Source organism: Perissodus microlepis, chromosome 11 (assembly GCF_051167445.1).
Source record: "Perissodus microlepis isolate ML-2025 ecotype Zambia chromosome 11, ASM5116744v1, whole genome shotgun sequence".
Classification (NCBI taxonomy): domain Eukaryota; kingdom Metazoa; phylum Chordata; class Actinopteri; order Cichliformes; family Cichlidae; genus Perissodus; species Perissodus microlepis.
The window spans coordinates 26,583,977-26,602,625 of NC_140471.1; the positions used below are offsets into that span (position 1 = coordinate 26,583,977).

At 38.2% G+C, this 18,649-nt stretch overlaps 1 protein-coding gene across 1 annotated transcript in view; it reads left to right on the plus strand.

Annotated features, from left to right (window-relative positions):
* The window catches only part of grik3 (glutamate ionotropic receptor kainate type subunit 3), a 95,281-nt gene that overhangs the window by 61,409 nt on the left and 15,223 nt on the right, over nucleotides 1-18,649 (plus strand). The window contains exons 6-11 of the mRNA XM_084943705.1: nucleotides 1,765-1,935; nucleotides 2,537-2,680; nucleotides 6,615-6,722; nucleotides 8,720-8,833; nucleotides 11,423-11,626; nucleotides 16,712-16,935. Of these exons, the coding sequence (XP_084799831.1) occupies nucleotides 1,765-1,935; nucleotides 2,537-2,680; nucleotides 6,615-6,722; nucleotides 8,720-8,833; nucleotides 11,423-11,626; nucleotides 16,712-16,935 (965 nt within the window). The remainder of the gene's footprint in view (nucleotides 1-1,764; nucleotides 1,936-2,536; nucleotides 2,681-6,614; nucleotides 6,723-8,719; nucleotides 8,834-11,422; nucleotides 11,627-16,711; nucleotides 16,936-18,649) is intronic.

Here is an 18,649-nt window from a genome sequence, read left to right on the forward strand (position 1 = left end):
TAGCGTGTCAATGACATTGTTCTGCTATGTGCCATGTTTGTATAGCAAACTGGATGGTTTAATAGGGAATGCAAAATGTCTTTTCATCGCCGGTGCACTAGTCTGTGTGTGTAAGTGTAGCAGTTTCCTGGCTTGTTCTCTAGCAAGATATTTACTTGAGGATTAACTGAAAAACTTTTATTTGATATGATTTTTTGCATCAACAATATTTTTCACATAAAGGCACTATATCTTTATAGAATCAGAGTGCGATATCTATCTAAAGCTGCAATATACTGTCATATTGACAGACACCCCATTAAGAAGATTATACCTTGCGGCTTGATTTGATCCAAAATGATGAATACTTGCATGGTGTACATGGCAATACAATTTCCTCTCGATGGAATTCACTGATGTCTGTGTTTTATCTTCTGAGGTGAGGGAAATGCCGACTTATTAGAGCATGAAAAGGTAACAGCAGAGTGGTATCGGGTAATAACTTCCTTGTCCTTTGAAATGAGTCTGTCATAGCTCCTGCATTGCCATAGCTATCTCTGAGGACCTAAAGACAAGAACTTTGTTATGTTTGGTACCTGTACAACACTTCTGTGTGTATATAGATATACATTGGGGTTTTCTGGTAAAGAGATAATTGTACACAAAGTTTGCATAGCATATGTGTGTGTGGAAGGCAGCAGTGCAAAATTCAGACTTGTAATTGAAACAGATTGCTTTTCTGGCATTGCAAAGGGGCTAAAGCAACCCCTTTTCCAAAAATGCAGTGATGTGTAAATCATTGCATTGTGTGCTTGTAGCAAAATCAAAATGAGGGCAACAATAAAATCTCAGCGTTTGTTGTTGTTGTTAAAAATAAAGACGTACTATAATATACTAAATTTTCTATCCCAGTATTTTTGGATACATAGATTCGAAGCTAAAAAACCTTAAACCTGATCTGCTGTACTTTATTGATAATTTCTTAATGTCATTTGGAACAATAGTGGTTTTCTTTTCTTTTCATAAAAAAGCTCTGTACTGCTTTCTAGTGGGAAGGGGGGGGAAAGATGAGAAATATTTCAGTGATTCAGAGCAACGACCGTTCTTTAGTAAGTGTCTTACACGCTCTTGTTCTCCCAGCACTAACCCCACAGGGTGCTAATGAAATATCTATGTTCATCCAAATGTCTTTTCCAAGCCCCCTGGCCCATTCTGACACGACATGTGTCAACATGTGACTTCACACTTCAGCTACAATGGCTTCCCCAGAAATTGCAGTGGCTCAAATTGAATTGCTTTTTGCTTATAAGGTACCAAGGGAATGCAAGTGTTGAATTATTAATATTCATTTTTTTTCCCTTTCCTTGTTCTTTAATTCTTTCTGAGCCACAAGCAATAATTAGAGTCTTGCCAAATTACAAAAGTACCTATAGAGATCTATTCACATAAAAAAGCAAAATACATCCTGAGCTTTTAGCTTGTGCACTTGGTTCATCATTTTGTAGGAACTAAAGCAACAAAACAAACAAACAAAAACAGTTAACAGGCTAGTTTTAAAAGGATTATCCAGCAACAGAAGCTATTTAGGTCTTTTTAGGTTTGCCTTATGATACAAATACCACTTTCCGCGCCATACTTAAATCCTACTTTATTTCACCTGAATAAAGTTATCGCTTTAATCGGCTGCTGTGACATTATCTTTATGTGTGGGATTGAATAAATACTTAAAGACGCTCAGTGGTACTAATTAAGAATCCACTCTTCATTACTTCTGTCTCTCAAAAGGACCTGATGGCCATCGACCTTGAGCCCTATCGCTTCTGTGGCGTCAACATGACTGGTTTCCGCATCCTCAATGTGGAAAACCCTCAAGTTGCTTCCATTGCAGAGAAATGGTCAATGGAAAAGCAGATACCACCTAAACCTGATTCAGGCCTGCTGGAGGGCATCATGACGGTATGTGGTATATACTTTTGAAGTCAGTCTTAAAATTTTTTAATCTTGTGTGGTTTGGTACGAAATTACTCTTTATCTCAGGAATTATCTCTGCAGTAAGCTCTTTATTTTGGTCTTGTGCTTTACTGTTAGGCTTCAGCAATAACTGAAAAAAAGACAAAGAAATTCATCTTGCACATGGCTATCCAAAATTATGTGTATATAATAAGGCCCTTTTGAACCAATTATCCTTTGAGATGTATTCATCACTCTTGTTCAGTTTAGTTATTGGGACGTTGTACCTTGATACATAGTATATTTTTAGGAAAACGATAGAGATGTAATCTTAATAAAGCTCTTTTGGGGTAGAGTGGAGCAGGATGCTTACAGCATGAGTGCACCAGCCACACACACACATAAAGGAAACATCATCCGGAGACCATGTTTATTTTTTACTGTTCTCATCAGTAGTATAAATAAGGCAAGCAAAACAAGGTTGAATTATTAGTTAGTGTATAATTGATGTGAAAATAATAATAATTAGTAGTAAGACTAACGGTGACTCAACTGTTTATGTCTTTGTAGAGTCTTTAGCTGAAACAATGTTCACCCCTTATTCCAGACAGATGCAGCTCTGACCTATGATGCAGTCCACATTGTTTCCGTCTCATACCAGCACGCTCCTCAGATGACCGTAAACTCACTGCAGTGCCACCGCCACAAACCCTGGAGATTTGGAGGCCGCTTCATGAGTTTCATCAAAGAGGTGATGGGGCACCCTTGGCCTGTTGATATTTGATATAAGTGTTGTTTATATAGAAACATAGTGACTGAGTGGTGAAAAGGAAGACGGTGAGCAGAGTGAGCGCCATGTAGTCGTGTGGGACTTGGATATTTACCCAGCAAAATCAATCTTATCCACATACAAACTGAACCAAGACTTGATAGACACATCAAAGCAGCATTGTTGTCAGCTTTATAAATTCCCTGTATTCATAACCTATTTTCCAGAAAGCATGTACTGTAACCTTTTGAAAACACAACTTGTGTAATCGTCTCTTATTTCATCTAACATGAGGCCCTGACAGTGCCTCAGAATTCAAAGACGAGTCTGTGCAAAGTGAGAGATTAAGGGTGTGCAGAGATGCTACTATTTGTATCTCCATTTGTACAAACAACAGAATCATTTGTATCTGTGTTTTTCATGGGTGTGGTCGTGCGTGGTGGGGAAGAGTTGAAAATGTCAAGTTACATTTTTCTCACTTAAGAAAATAACTCCAGTTAAAGCAAATTTGAATGACTGTACACAGGCTTTACTTTCTAAAGAAGATTCTACAACCGTGGGAAGCCTTTTTTGGTTATTTGGCAAAATGGATGTGTTGGTGGTGTTTGATATACGGTCAATATTTGTGACCAGTTTGTGGCTAGTCCTGTGGTCAGCTTTGGTCACTTTTCTTGTAGGAATCTAAAACACCACTATGATAACGGAGAGGAAAATTTCTATGTACATTACAATACCTGACCTGATACCCATTCACTCTTTTATACAAGAAAAGTTTTCTGTTATGTAGGGCTGTTCGATATAAGGATATATATCGGATGACGATATAAAAACGTCTATCGTTTCATTTTACGCTATCATTTGTTTCGTGGTGTCGCAAAATAAACTGTTTACGGCAATATTTTTTCATCGTTTTGATGGTCACTGTAGTGGCTATATTAATTTCTTAAAGTTTTCTCTTTCTCTTATAATTAATATAACCACACTACGGACAGACAAGCGCCTGTTTTTATGCGTTGTGGTTAGCAACAACGACGGTAACAGCATCGCGTGTCCACTTGTTTATGTTCCACATAAACCTTTCACAATAAAGCTCAAGATCCTGTTGAGACTTTTCAAAGTAAACTGAATCACGTGAAAGAGCAGATTATTTACGGATGAGAATTAAAAAAGAGCTGCCAGGTGCTAAAAAATAAACCTTAGACTCAAACGTTAGAACAGGCTTTTCCCCGCAGCACGCTGTGTAATAAATACTCACAAAGAAAACGGCGGCCGTTACACCTTATGTCTAAAAATGTATAGTTTCATGCATCGGTTAAAACACTCGACTCCAGCTACATGACGCGCAGCTGGAAACACTTCCCGCAAGTCGAGCTGCCCGAGATTCACAGAATTTACAGAAAATGTTACACTTTTGTGATTTATATCGTTATCAGGACGATAGAATTCTTATATCGGGATATAAGATTTTGGTCATATCGCACAGCCCTACTGTTACGTAATTACTTTTCCTAAAAAAATGCAGTATGCTACTTAATTACTCTTCAGAGAAAGTAATTCAATACACTACTCGTTACAGTCCTACACAGCGACATAAAATGAGGACGTACATTATGTTTCTTTGAAATATGTTAAACCCAATGCAACCCAGCAAGGGAGCAACGAGTAAACAGTCTCTCTCATTAATGTATGTCCACTGATCGGTATCTGCAACCAAGCTGCAAAGAGAGGGAAGAGTAGACGTGTCTATAGATCCTTGTGTGGTCCATTTGTTGGGCAGGACAACCCCAAATACAGAGTATCAGTTGCCACTCCCTTTCTAGTCTAGATTACCAGGAAATTTAAGTGCAGCGAAAACATCATCTGGCTTGCAGCCTTGTTCAGTGATAAGCACAAGTGGAATTGGGGCTCCAAAGGAAAATAAGTATAACCTTTGTTTGCCCTAATGCATTGCTTTCAGAAAGAAAGTGGGGGTGTGTGGGAGGTTTTAAATGGCCACGACTTGTAGCTCCTCCAAGACTTTGCTTCACCAACAGATGGCATACTTGAAAGAACAAATTCTGGTCTGGTCTTTCTATAAATGGTAGTAGACTCCCAGTAAGCATTCAAATACAGTGTTATAGCCAAAATCATCAACTCACTTTGCTGAACAGGAAACACTTTTTTTGTTTCAAGTGGAAATATAAGGTGGATTTGATTTTTGAGTTGCCTGGAGTTGCCTTTTTCTTAGTGGCAGGGATAGCAGTGCATGTGCTTATGTGTCTTAGACTTCCCAGCAGTACACTGGAAGAGACCTGAAATTATAAAGCACACTACGACTGTATTTGCAGTATTTTATTTTCATACATATCTGAGTTCAGTTCATTTCATTTTAGACGACTCTGTAATTAGAAATTGGATCATTTGATTCATAGAACAAAGGAAGATGGGTGAAGATGGGTAAACTGATGAGTGAAACATACATAAAACGGTGTAACTGTATATTAAGCAGTTTTAATTAAAGCTAATTAGTTTTAATTAGTTTTTTAATTAATTAATTAAAAGTTTTTTATTGATTAACAGTACTGTATTATTACCTTTTACTCACAATGTTGCTGTTTTTAACCATTTAACAACACTAGGAATTTACTACATATGGTATGCACTGAAATGTGATATTATATATTCTGTTAGTTTTTGGCTACACGTTGCCAACTGGAACAGGAGCTATAAAATCCCGCTGCTGTTTAAGATGCAGTAATAGACACAATTCTCTTTGCCTGCAAAGTCTGCACACCCTATATCTTACAAACGTCTGGTGTCTGTGTGTGTCTGCAGTATTTAGTTTAAAAAATGCCAGTGTTAGCCATTTTGAAAGGATTAAAGTAAATTCGATATTATTACATGATTGTTCTTATGCAAACATCTTAAGTCTTAGGTTATGAAAGCTTAAACTCAGGCCTAATTTACGCTTACTTCAAGACAGGAGTGTGACATATTCTGAAGGTCGACTTCGCCCTTTCGATGTGATATGGCTGACGCATTTATGTCACTCTCTGAATTAGAGCTTCTTGAACATGCCACCCACCTATATGGCAATAGGCCAGTGGGAATGAGGTATGACAGTGTTTGGAAAAGCAGAGTGCCACAAATTTTTCCTTGAATAGCCTCAATATTCTCATGTTCTGGCAAGCTACATGGTGGTTGGACAGCTATAGCCTGTAGTGTTGTCACAGTTTAGATTTTAAACATCAGAAAAGTGTTTATGATATGTAAAGATTCATTATGTACAAACACCCTTTAAAAAAACCCTTACAATGCTGTGGTGTACACACTGGGGTGCAATCACAACCATAAAACTTACTTCCTGAGTTTTTTATGATTGCTGCAATGGTCTGGGGTATGTTCGTGTATTTAGTACAGGCCTGCATGTATTTGCCTGTGCACACGTGGAGGTGGCAGGTATCAGGGAATCATAATAGGGGGCAGTTGTATGTTTTTCCCCTCATGGGGAATCAAGCAAAGGGTTGTTAATTAACTCCATAGTCTGAAGGGAAAATGCGTTGGAGGCATTGAAATGTAAAATGTAATTAAAAAAGAAAATGCAGCCTGTGTGATTTGTGTTTGTACTTTTGGTTCATGTCTGCGTGGGTGTGAATTTGCTTTCCGTGAACGTCAAAGTATGTTGTAGTGTGTTTTGTTGATAGGACTTAAACATCTTTCTCTGGTTTGTTGTTTCTTACTGTTGTTGAAGTACCTTGCACCTTCTAGTTTTTGAAACATGTAGGAGCAGTACAATCAAAATATTATATACAGGTATATGGGTAGATGTGTACTGTATATAGGTGTCAGAAAGTAGGTATGCAATAGCACTAAATTCTGGAAACATGGGTAGTTTGAGCTCATGCTGGGTAAAATATGTAGATATTTTGTCTTTCAGTCCCACTGGGATGGTTTGACGGGTCGACTGTCCTTCAACAAAACAACTGGTCTACGTACAGACTTTGACCTGGACATCATCAGTCTAAAGGAGGATGGACTTGAAAAGGTAACTATTGTTTAATGTAAATCCTTGTTAGATGAGGTGAAACATACAGCAATGTTTCACGGCAAGGAGTATATAAAATGTAGAATTTCCATCAAAAGAATATATAAAATTGCCCATTAAAATATATATATATATATACATATTTCAGATTTTTTTAATGTTGAATACACGCACACTTGGCAATATCATTTACCTCCTAACAAGGAAGCAAATTGGCTGTTTCAACATAAGCATAAGTTAGTGGATCATAAAGCAAATTGGATTAGGGTACACATTAGGGTGTTAATTGCTGCCTCTCTTAATGATAATTTGAGGTGATGCCCAAAATGCTGTTTGGTGTTAATGAGCTGTATAAACATGTTTCACACACAAAAGGGGGTGTGGGGGACTAAAAGGTTCCTACTGTAGAACTTATTTTATTATACTGGAAGGCCTCTGGATTACAACAGCTATTCTCTACTAAAAGGCTTTCATACATTATGAATACATCAAATAGGGATAAGTCCCATTATGACTTCTTCAAGTACTCCCTAAAGGCTCAAGAATATATAATAGCAGGGGCTTTTCAGCTTGTAACTCCTCTGTTCCAGAATGAAGCTTGTAATACTGCAGCTTTGAAATGATTCTTCTTCCCTCTTTTATTTGCATCTTGTCCTGCATGTGGTCAATTAAGTTGAAGCGCAGTCATCTCCTAAAAGTATTTGATGCCATATTAGTGCATTCTCATTGTGCATCTGACAAATCCCACTCTAATGCATGCTAGGGTTGATCCGGCAGCGTGCTGCAGATTGCTGGAATTTTTTTTTTCCCCTTGTATATCCGTGGAATCGGCTTTGACTGTTTGAGCCTATTAAGATGTGGACTTTTTTCTCAACTAATCCATTGTAATTGAATATTAGCCTAAGTTTGAGCTCACGCTGGAATTATGAACAGGTTCTCAGACTGCCACTTTCACTCAACACTGGCATGCTCAGGAGGGTGAAATAAATGTAATGCTCTCCGTGTGGATGCATGAGTAAATAACTTTTGAATCCAGTCTTTTGCTAATCATGTTTAATGAATTGAGCTAATTGTAATTGGGTACAATTAGAAAGAATTTTGCAAAGCGGAAAGCATTCAGATATTTTTAAATCTCTCTCCTGGAGTCCTGTTTGGTTGTGTGACAAGCTGTAACTAATGTGCTTTTCAAATTAGAGCATATGCCTTTATCTGGATTAGGCAGGGAGGACATTAACAAACATTTTTCATGCTTTTTTTCTGGGGTGGGGGTGGGGAGCAAGTTTTTAAATGGATCCACCTCAAGCACAAATCCCAACGAATATTAAAAGCTCTGTCTCTAGTAATAGAGAAAGAGGGAAGAATGGGAGGAGGGTTTGGTGGAGAGCTCGATTTGCAAACAGAGATTGTTACCGACAGCCACAGGACTATTTGTGCTAATGATATGTTCCAGAGTGTGTCTCTACAATATGCAGAGTTTTTTTGCTTCAGGGCTTCATGCATGTATAACTCCTTTTATTTGTTCAAATCTCTTGGCTTATCTGAGGCTGTACAGCAAAATTACTTTCACAATGCAGTCCTAATGGCATCCCCATTCTCCATCTTCATTTAAATTTACTGTGAGCTTGTTGTAATATTTGAAATATTCAATATTTCTATTGGTTTAACACACAGTCGTTCCTGTACACATGTTCATATTACATAGATTCTACATTTATATAAAAATGTTTTGATGTGATTTGATTGATCTGACTTATCGCATTGCAGTTCATTGTTCCAGTTTCTTTGATTTACCCATAATGCTTAATGCTTAACTAACCCCCTACTCCCCAAAATACACTGGCCTGCTGATAAAAGGTGACTCAGCCAATCATCTAATGCTGCCAGAGATGTGTTCAGCCTGGCACTAATGTGGGAGATGGTTGCCGGCAGAGTCTGCTAAGGTCATTGCTGATCAACAGAAAAAGAACACTTAGCTACACACTTTTCCTTTTGCACAGGTGGGGAAGTGGAGTGCGTCTGGAGGTCTTAACATCACAGAAGTGCCGAAGCGAAAAGGGATGAACATCACGGATTCTCTGGCTAACCGCTCCCTTGTCATCACCACCATCCTGGTAGGTCACCTGTGTAGCCTGGCGTAAAATATACCCTACCCTTCATACCTTCCCAGTTGTCCGTCTTATAGATAACACATTGCAATCCAAGCCTTGCCATATATTTACTTCTTTTTCATTCTGTTTGGTTCACTGCAGACTAGAATTCTTTAGGCGTGCTTTATACTGAATGTACTGCACTATAAGGAAGAGAAGTGGCTGCTAGATACAGTAATATGTTGTACTGACAATTCTAAAAATAACACAAATACTGACACAAATCATAGATATGATATTAGATATTTTTTTATAGCAAAAGCAACTACACAACACAGACCTGTCAGTTTTGAGAAGCCCTGGGGCAAAGAAAAAAAAGGAAACAAAAGAGTCAGTGCTACAATAAACTATTCCTGAGAATGCATTAATTACATGTTCAGATAGAAAGAACTTGGCAAGCCCTCCGCCAGATCCACATTACCTTCATTTGTACAGTATTGTAGATTCCCAGTGGTATGTACTTAACACTGTCACTGGCTGTTGGGGTTTTTGTATAGCTATCATGAAGGTGCTTGCACAGATGTTCGCATGTACACCCCTTTGGGACAGCTACACAAGCTACAATGATAAACACTGTTATTAAGCCTATATTGGACTACAAAGCTATAATTATGAGAAGTGAGGTCAAGGTGGGATATAATTAATGCCTATCAGGTGGCATCTATGTTAATACTGTCTTATACAGGAGACATGAAACAAGGATTTTAGTGCTATACTAAAATATGCTAGCACTAGTAGTTACAGACTCCTTTCTGTGAGAGTGGTGTAGATTTTGGATTTTTTTTTTATCTGCACTTCATTTTCTTCTTAAAGAGTATTTCTAACATTTTCCAACATTTTCCTTAATTTGCTTTTTCTTTGGATATCATTTGTTTAAGATCATAAAACTGACTATTTTCAAATTGCCGAAGAGAGCTCCAGCTTTAATATCAATCTCACGTCTTAGTGTAATGGCATTGCATCAAACTGATTCCAGTGAAGCATGAACAAGACGTCTGACAGCTTTATAGTGATAACTTCGTAGAAGAGATTAAGGCACTTAATGTGTTTTTCCCCTTACATTAATTGTTTGCACTCCATTGCCTGTAATGTCTCTGCGCAGGCCCACCTTCCTTCCCTTTCTGTTATGCACGCCCATGCTGCGATTGTGAGCATAGAACTGGTATAAACACTTTGCTTTGAGTTAAAACCTTGGGGAATAGCAAGAATTGGAAGGCTAGAAACAGATGGTAATGACTTTCTCCCTTAACATGCAAACTTTTTGATCAAGTTAATTGGACAACTTGAGCAAAGTTTGCTGCTAAGCACTTGCTCTCGGAATGCATTGTCATCAAGTATTCATAACTTATTATTTATTTAAAAGGCCATCCCGATTGTAATGTCCAAGTAGCTTCATATTTTGTAGACAAACAAAGATCTTGAGCATTTACTGAACACTTTTACGGGCATGTAAGTTTAACTAGGATGCGTAAAATAAATTATTGCCTGCTTGATACTGGGGTTGCTTTACACCTTCTTTTACAGACAACTGCACAGAATTATAAGTGTAAATTTTTTTTTTTTTTTTTTTCCCACTCTATGCTTTTAACACCTCTCATTTTCTCCTAAAATAACTTTCTGGGGGACTAAAAGAGTACTGTGACTTTTTCTTCCCTCCCCCTCCTTGACTACATCATTTTCTTTAGTGCTCTACCAGCTACAGCTGAGGGAAAAAATATAAAGAAAGGGGTCACCTTCGATAGAGAATCAATTACCCTGCGTCTGAGCTCAGTTTGTAAATTATACATCTTGCTATTGGAGGCAGTAAATTGTATTACAGCTTTTGCATAAACACACCAACATGTTTTGAAATGCACAGTGAGATATGCTCGTCTATCTGGCAGAGAAATGGTAACAGGCACTAAATAAAGGAAATCATTTATGAGCGGTTCTGCGTTAGTCATTGTCACTGCAGGCATCAGCTCAGTTGCTCTCCCTTGGAGGTTGGTGACAACTGATGAAGGCAACACAGTGGCTATGTTCCATTACACTGCTGCATTCTGTTCCTAATCAAGCTTTTATACAGCTTAAATTAAGAGCATCCGGGCAGGATATTACAGGCCAGTAAAGAGTGTCAGCTACCTGACCATAAAATAAACGGTGCACCAGCTATATAGGTCAGTGAGTGGGAGACAGTAGGTTTAGCTATTTGAACACTAACTAAGCTCATTGCTAATATAAATATTTCTTCTGTGTGCATTGCCATCACTATAACAATCACTAGATGCTGATATAAATACCTGCAATATACATTTTTTACTTTACATTACCATCTTGTTTTAGCTCAGGTCCCGTTTCTTTAATACTTCAATGTAGGAACAACCTCAGCCTTCTTTCATATTTTAACACTGCCTATAGCCACACTGTATACTTGAATCTGCTGTCACTGCCTGTTAAATGCAACAGCGACTCGTCAGCTCAGATCACTTTGCTTCAATTAGGTTCATGTGCTGAAACAAATTGAAAAAGCTGACCTCACCATTGCTTTTCATTTGATCTTTTTGGTCTGAGCAGGAGGAGCCATATGTCATGCTTAAGAAATCTGACAAGGCGCTGGTTGGGAACGACCGTTTCGAAGGATTCTGCATCGACTTGCTAAAAGAGCTGGCCAACATCCTGGGCTTCACGTATGAGATCCGTCTGGTGCCTGATGGGAAATATGGCTCCCAGGATGACAAGGGCCTGTGGAACGGCATGATTAGGGAACTTATAGAACATGTAAGTTTTACTCCTTGTTGACGTCTTTTTTGACCAGAAGCATTATATGCTCATATGTGCATAATAGATATATAGCTGTAATCTTTAAAAGACAAAACAAAACAATAAAAAAAAAGATACGCCGACCAGAACCTCCAAAGCTTAAGACAAAATGAGGTATTTGTTTAACAGAAGCAAAAACAATCAAATTTGTAATTTTATAGTGGTTATGAGCCAGACTATTTTTTATTTGTAGGGAGTTTTTAAGAAGAAATCATTTCATTATCAAAGTGTAATGATTTAAACTTTGATTTATATGCTCCAAACAGTCAAAGTCTTTCGCATCATCATGCGCACTTACAAAAGCATGCCATTGAGCTGAATTACAGGTTATGTCCTCCATGTGGACAGTGATATAGTTATGATTGAGTACAAGTCACAAGGAGCCTACAAAGCTGTCAGTTACATTTATGGCACAATTATGTCAAGGTTGCCTAAAAGTTACAAGTGTGTTGATGTCATTTAGTAAGACAGGCCATTTCGTTCAGCTGGATAAACCACAGATCTAGGATGAGCGCGTAACGCTGCATAGATTCAGGGGAACACAATGGCAATCATCTTTCTGAGGGATAGCGACCAATCGTAGCTGTCTATGTCAAACTCAAAGCCTCAGTGGCCATGAAACTGCTTCGCATCGAAGCGATGGTGGCAATTCTCTGCTGGCATTTCATAAGTGTCCCTGTCAGTGCTCTCTCTTTGTCCTCAGCCCCATCGGGTCAGCGCTGTACTCAGCTGAAAACTTGTAATAGCTTAAGTGGCATTTAGTGCAGGGAATCGTATGGCAAGAGTCAATGGCTTGGTGCTGAAAGGGATGGAAAAGGTGGGCTCCCACTGCAGCACTTTATTTCTCCATCCAGGCTTTTTGCTAGATCCGTGTTGATAACAATAACCTTTAGAGGAACAAATAGATTACCAAAGGGAGAGACAGCTGGCACGAAAAGGAGATGCATGACTCCATCATTAAACAACACATACGTTATTGGTGCATTCTTTGGTTTCAAAGAGAGGACTCACAGGTGGCCACAGAGTCTGTTCATCTGCTTCCAGCCAAATAAAAATAAAATTTAAAAAAAAAAAAAAAACAGTGCAAAACTGTGGCATCTGGTGATTATGACCTTTGCACTCAGCTTAAATATGAACATAAGCTGTTGAACACACATAAACAGTAATGTAACACCATTTAATCCATAGCTATAGAAAGTGAGAAATTCTTAAGTAACAGAGATTGGAAAAAGGAATAGATTTAAATGCTTTTATGATGCACACATACAGTGTATTTTAACCTTTTTATATCTATTGCTTTTGTAAATAGCAGCAGAAGAGGAGATTGGAATCTATACTGCTGGTTATTGCTTTTACTGCTTCTTATCACATGGCCAAGGATGCAAGACGATTTTTTGTGGATTTTTAGTCAGTTCTATTTTGTGGTCTAGTGCTTTCCTTACTCCACTGGTATGGATAAGCTGATCGTAATTCAGCAGACCTGAAACGTAAACTTTAAGGCAAGCTCAAGAGATCTGACCCTGAGATGATATGGGAGAACTGTAAGGATACAGATTTCTTCAAACTATACTGCAGCTGTAATTTTTCTTTGCTTTGGGTCAAACTGAGACATGCTGTGCAGAAAGTTTCTATTTTTCTATACATGCATTGGAAGGAGTATATTTCTATAAAACAGTTAACAACAAAGAATGTTTTCACCTCTTCTGTTTCTCTCTTAACAATAAGATACAGAAGGTAGCTGACATTTTTTATCTTTTCTCTGTGTATTTATAATTACTTTATGTTCGCCCCCCATTGCTTCCCCCCTTGTGATACAGATAGATAAGCTGTATAACAGTTTACTGCGGCTTAGCGAGATAGGGTCTTAGGTAGAAAGCAGGGAAATAGTTGGTTTTGAGTGATAAAAATAGTCCTGAAGCACGAGACTTGTACTTTTATTGCTATCAGCTTGCCCACTGTACCCTCAAATCATCACTGCATTGCATAATTGCACAATTGTCTGTTTAAGTGAACAAAATGCAAGTTTTAGTGTTAAATTCATTCATCCCTGTAGCTCACAGAGATTTTCACACTGATAGCTACATGTGGCAGAAATAGAATAAAACCCGTGTATATTTTTTAGTATGAAAATGAAAGTCAGTTATGATTTACTCACCACAGAATTGGAGACTTGAATGAGAAACTGCAGTGTTGCCAAGTGCAACGATTTAGCATTGTGTAACATGTAGCGCTTTATTTTCCTCTGTGCAGTCACAAAGCTCACTGCAGTGCCAAAGGGCATTGTTTGGAAGGTGCTAAATGATGCAACAGGCCTTGTTAAACTTGATTTAGTCACAATAGATGATCACTTTAATCATGCTGTGATGCAAATGTTAAAGGCGTCCTTAACACATCATTTGTTTCTGTCATGGCAATTAATCTTTGCTTCGACAGATACACTGGAAGATTATAGTCAGCCCACTTCCTCTTTGTCTACATTGCTACACAGTTGATTAGATTTATTCCACAAGAAGTAGTTACCCTATTTTCAGTTAAATAACACATTTTCCAAGGCCTCAAAAATCTTATGATCAGCATATGCTAGATGGACAGGTGTCATTTTGATTGCTAGTTATTTTTATCTTTAGTTTTGTATTTATTTATTTATTTTTTATGTGAGACAGCAGCATGATATGGTGGTGACAGTGACAGACCCATAGCTGCAAGGACAAAAGTTCAGCTGCCACAACAGCAAAAACATGTCTGTCCCGCCTGCCAAGGCACCCTTGAGTAAATCACAGTTACACGCCACGACACTCTGAACCTTCAGCTGATGCAAAGTGACAGTTTCTTGATTACACCATCCCTGCCTCATAATTAACCCTTTGTATATTTCGAGACTATATTGTATAGTATAAGAGGTACATCTATCCTCATGTGCTTTGTCTGTATTTCACTGTGCATTTATTTTCCACCAGCGGTTTTTTAAATGCATGTAAAAGTGGCTAGGCATACCGTATGTGTTATCTTCCCTCAGCATTCCTATATCAGAAATTGCCGCCTGTTATCTTCAGTAACCATTGCATAGTTCAGAGGAGGGGGTTTCTGCAATTAGAACCCACTCTACTGAAGCAACACACAGTATGCACTTCTATCAGCTCTAAATATTTCATAAAAGGCAGAGATGCACCAGCTGTGAAATTCAGAGCCCATATTGATAGTCACGTTTGAAAAAAACAAAAAAACAAACAGTTTGACCAGAAGCAGATATGGATCTATTTATTTTTCTCACTTTTTCCATGCACGGGAAACAAAGAAAACTTCATGATGAACATAAATCAACTTTTTTTAAACCCATTCAGCTTTACGCACTATCTTTAAAAATACAGTGAGCGTGAAATTGATGTGACACAAGAGATAAACATCAGCCACTGCCATCAGAAAACATCATTTTATTTGCAGATAGGCTGGTGGCAGCTAACAAGGACGTTTGCTGCAACCAATTATCAGTGCATCCGTAATTAAGAGAAAAAAAAAGGTCAACATGGCAGCAACATATGTCCATCCTATGCAATCCTTATAACCCACTATAAAATGCAGATATTTGGTACTAAAAACAACATCCAAGTGTTTCATCAAGAAATAAAATGTTGGTTGTTCAGTTATTACTAGTTAATGACCTTTTAGTGTGCTATATTTATTCATTTGCAAAATACCGGTAATAAATAGCTACAGACTAAGACTGTTATGTACTCTGCGTTCTGTGTACATTCAGTGGGCTGTAAACATGTAGATCATGATGGTTGTAATTTTATGAATCCTCGAGGCTGTTAGGTACAGAACACCACGACACCCACCATCTGCAAACCAAGATAACACCAAGCCATGTGGCACATAGCAGGGCACTATCAGGTTATCTTGCTTGTGCCCAGCTTGTGTTGGTAAGCACAAAGCAGAACAAGGACAGGCGGCATGTATATTAGCCCTCCATAGGGATCTGTGGAATTGCATGCTGGCTGACTTTACGGTTGAGTGGCAGGTTGGTTCAAGGCAGTAGAGAAGAGAGGGAGCAGTGTGTGATCTACAAATTTGAATAGTTTAAGAGAAACAGCCGATACACAGCATGATGCACTGGTTTTCCCATTTTTCTGTCTCTTCAGAAAACGCCACTGTGCATTTAACTACTATGGCGTGGACTGCAGGAGTATGTAATCCGCAGTGCCACATGCAAAGGGAAAATGTTGTCATTCTAACCTTTATTTACTGCGATGTGGTAGTTATAATACGAATCTGATAGAAGAGCTGCCTAGGACACAGAGAAAATTTAATTCATGTTGAGAACAGCCCCAGGATCCTTAGAGGACAACTTGGAATAAAAGTGGTTTTATGGTATCAACTATCAGCAAACATACCACAGAGTATGCTATATAATAGATGAGTTCCAAGAACAGAGAAGTCGAATGGGTGAATCATTTGGGTAATTTTCATTTCATTAGGTTTGCGTAGGTTTAGCAGGTTTAATTCACATAGGACTAGGTCTTGAAGTTTTGCATAAAGTTCCAAAGCAAACACGAGACCTAATTTTATTTTTAAAAAGCTGCACGGTGAACTGATGTATGAGCAAACTCTGGTTCTCTCCCACTGCTCACTATGTAGAAAGTAAAGAAAGCCTCCCCTTGTGAGCTGTGTCGTTTCTTGGAGGAAAGAGGTATTCGAGCGTGAACTAAGCAGCTGGTTTCATTAACCTCCTGTCCAGCCATGGTGCAGGGGAGCAGTGGGGGCTGTCAATACAAATGGTAACATCCAGAATATGTAGTCATACACATATAATAGGTGACTGCACCTCATCCCGATATGTTCAGCCTTGTTCACTGCATGATGCTGTATGGTGTCATATGTCATTCTTGTGACACTATATGAAGCCTCATAAATGGGACCCCGTTTCATCTATTGGGAAAATGTGTCTACTTTGATATAACTTGATAACTTGATATAGTCAATATATATATATATATATATATATATATATATATATAAATTTTGTGTTTTTTTCCCCTAATACAGAGAGCAGACTTGGCAGTCGCTCCTCTCACCATCACTTATGTACGTGAAAAATTCATCGACTTCTCCAAGCCTTTCATGAGCATGGGCATCAGCATTTTGTATCGCAAACCCAATACTACCAACAATGGCTTCTTCTCCTTCCTGAACCCCATGACTCCCGACATATGGGTCTACATCCTCCTGGCCTACCTGGGTGTTAGCTGTGTCCTTTTTGTCATTGCCAGGTAAGTGCAAAAGTTACATGCTATTTCTCTGTGAGGTCTTCCAGTAGACATAGTAATTTACTCTATCATTACAGACTGGGGTTCGAGTACCCAAGCCAGTTCATCATACTGCGTTAGTTGCTGGGTAGTGATCAAGGCAGTTTTGTCTGCATGGGCTCTCTTCAGCGCAGCAGTTGGGGAGGAATACAAAAACCTCCAGTTGAGTTGCAAAGTCCTATTCAGAGGGCAATTTCTTGTTTCCTGTGTGCTGTCTTTGGAATTGGCAAAGCATCTTGAACCAACCCTTCAAAAAGTACTCATTTCGCCTCGAGCTAAAATAAGAAAAAATATATATAATTGTCATATTCAGCCATGCAAAAAGAAAAGAATATATACACCTGATGTAAAATTGCACCAGAGTAGGCTATTTATAGTTGATCACCAGCATTTACATATATTATAAATAATGAACTTCCAGGCTGGTACAAGTCAGTCACAGTTTTAATGGAGGGAGATTATCTGTTTGATTGGGTGAGAAGTATCTCACTTGTAAATTTTTTTTTTTGGTCATGAATATGATGAATATCTTTTTAGTGTCATTGTCTGTATTTCCTGCTGCTTCTCATGCAAAGTGGTGCTTGAGGAAGTTATAGAAAAGCGAGCACTGAAAGGAGTTCAGGGGCTTGAGAGCAAACAGCTGCACTCCTCTATCCTCATTTGCTGTTGTGAGACCAAACAAATTCTGGAGTGGCTTCACATAAGTGCAAAATCATCTTAAATTGTTGCATCAAGTTTTTGAAGGCTGGCCTAGATAGCTGAGTCGCATCCCTAAAAGTGCGTCATAATTGAGCATAAAGCAGATGACAGAAAACAGAGAGGGGGCTACTCCAAGCACAAATAGGCCATTTCAAATGCTGGACATTTGCGTCAGTGTATTGTCATCGATATTAGGCAAATAAATATAACAAACATATTAGAAATATATGAAATACAATATTTATGATGTGAAAGATCACTTATTTATCCACAGATAAATAGCATATAAACTATGCTGTAACACTGTGCTGGAAAAAATCGCCTACATATTAAAATTAGAGATGATTTGAGAGGATGTAAAGACTGAATATTTTTGCCTCACACATTTAAAACCTGAAGATAATACATCCGAAGAAAAAACATTCCCTCACCAATAAATCTGAAAATCTCTGTAACTTGTTGATGTGGATGAGCATTTATACTCTCACTGTCTGTATAACACACTTAACACGCACAACTAAGCAAGTGTGTGGTTTTACACAACATATTCAATATGTAAAGATATTGTGGCTTCTTGATCCCTTTACATTTATTATACAGAGATATCCAAAGGATCTGACTAGTGATATTCATTCAAAGATCCACTAAGACCATTTCCTGACAAAACACAGATCCTACTAAGAATGATTACCTGTGTTTCCAAAGCCTTTTATAGTTTATTCCTCTGTGCTGAGGAGCTGTGTTGTTTTTAAAGAAAACACATTTTTGCACTGGGTGACCTGTTCCTTCATTTCCATGAGCCAGTCTCACTTTCAATAAGAAATACCCCCCAAATATACAATTTACTTCTGTTGCCTAAAAACAAATCTCTAAACCACAAAATCCAGCGTTTGTAGGCAAAGATTGGAATCAACACTATATATGTGTTGATTTTAAAACTGTTAGATTTTCACTAAGAACTTGGTCCTTTTGTGGGATT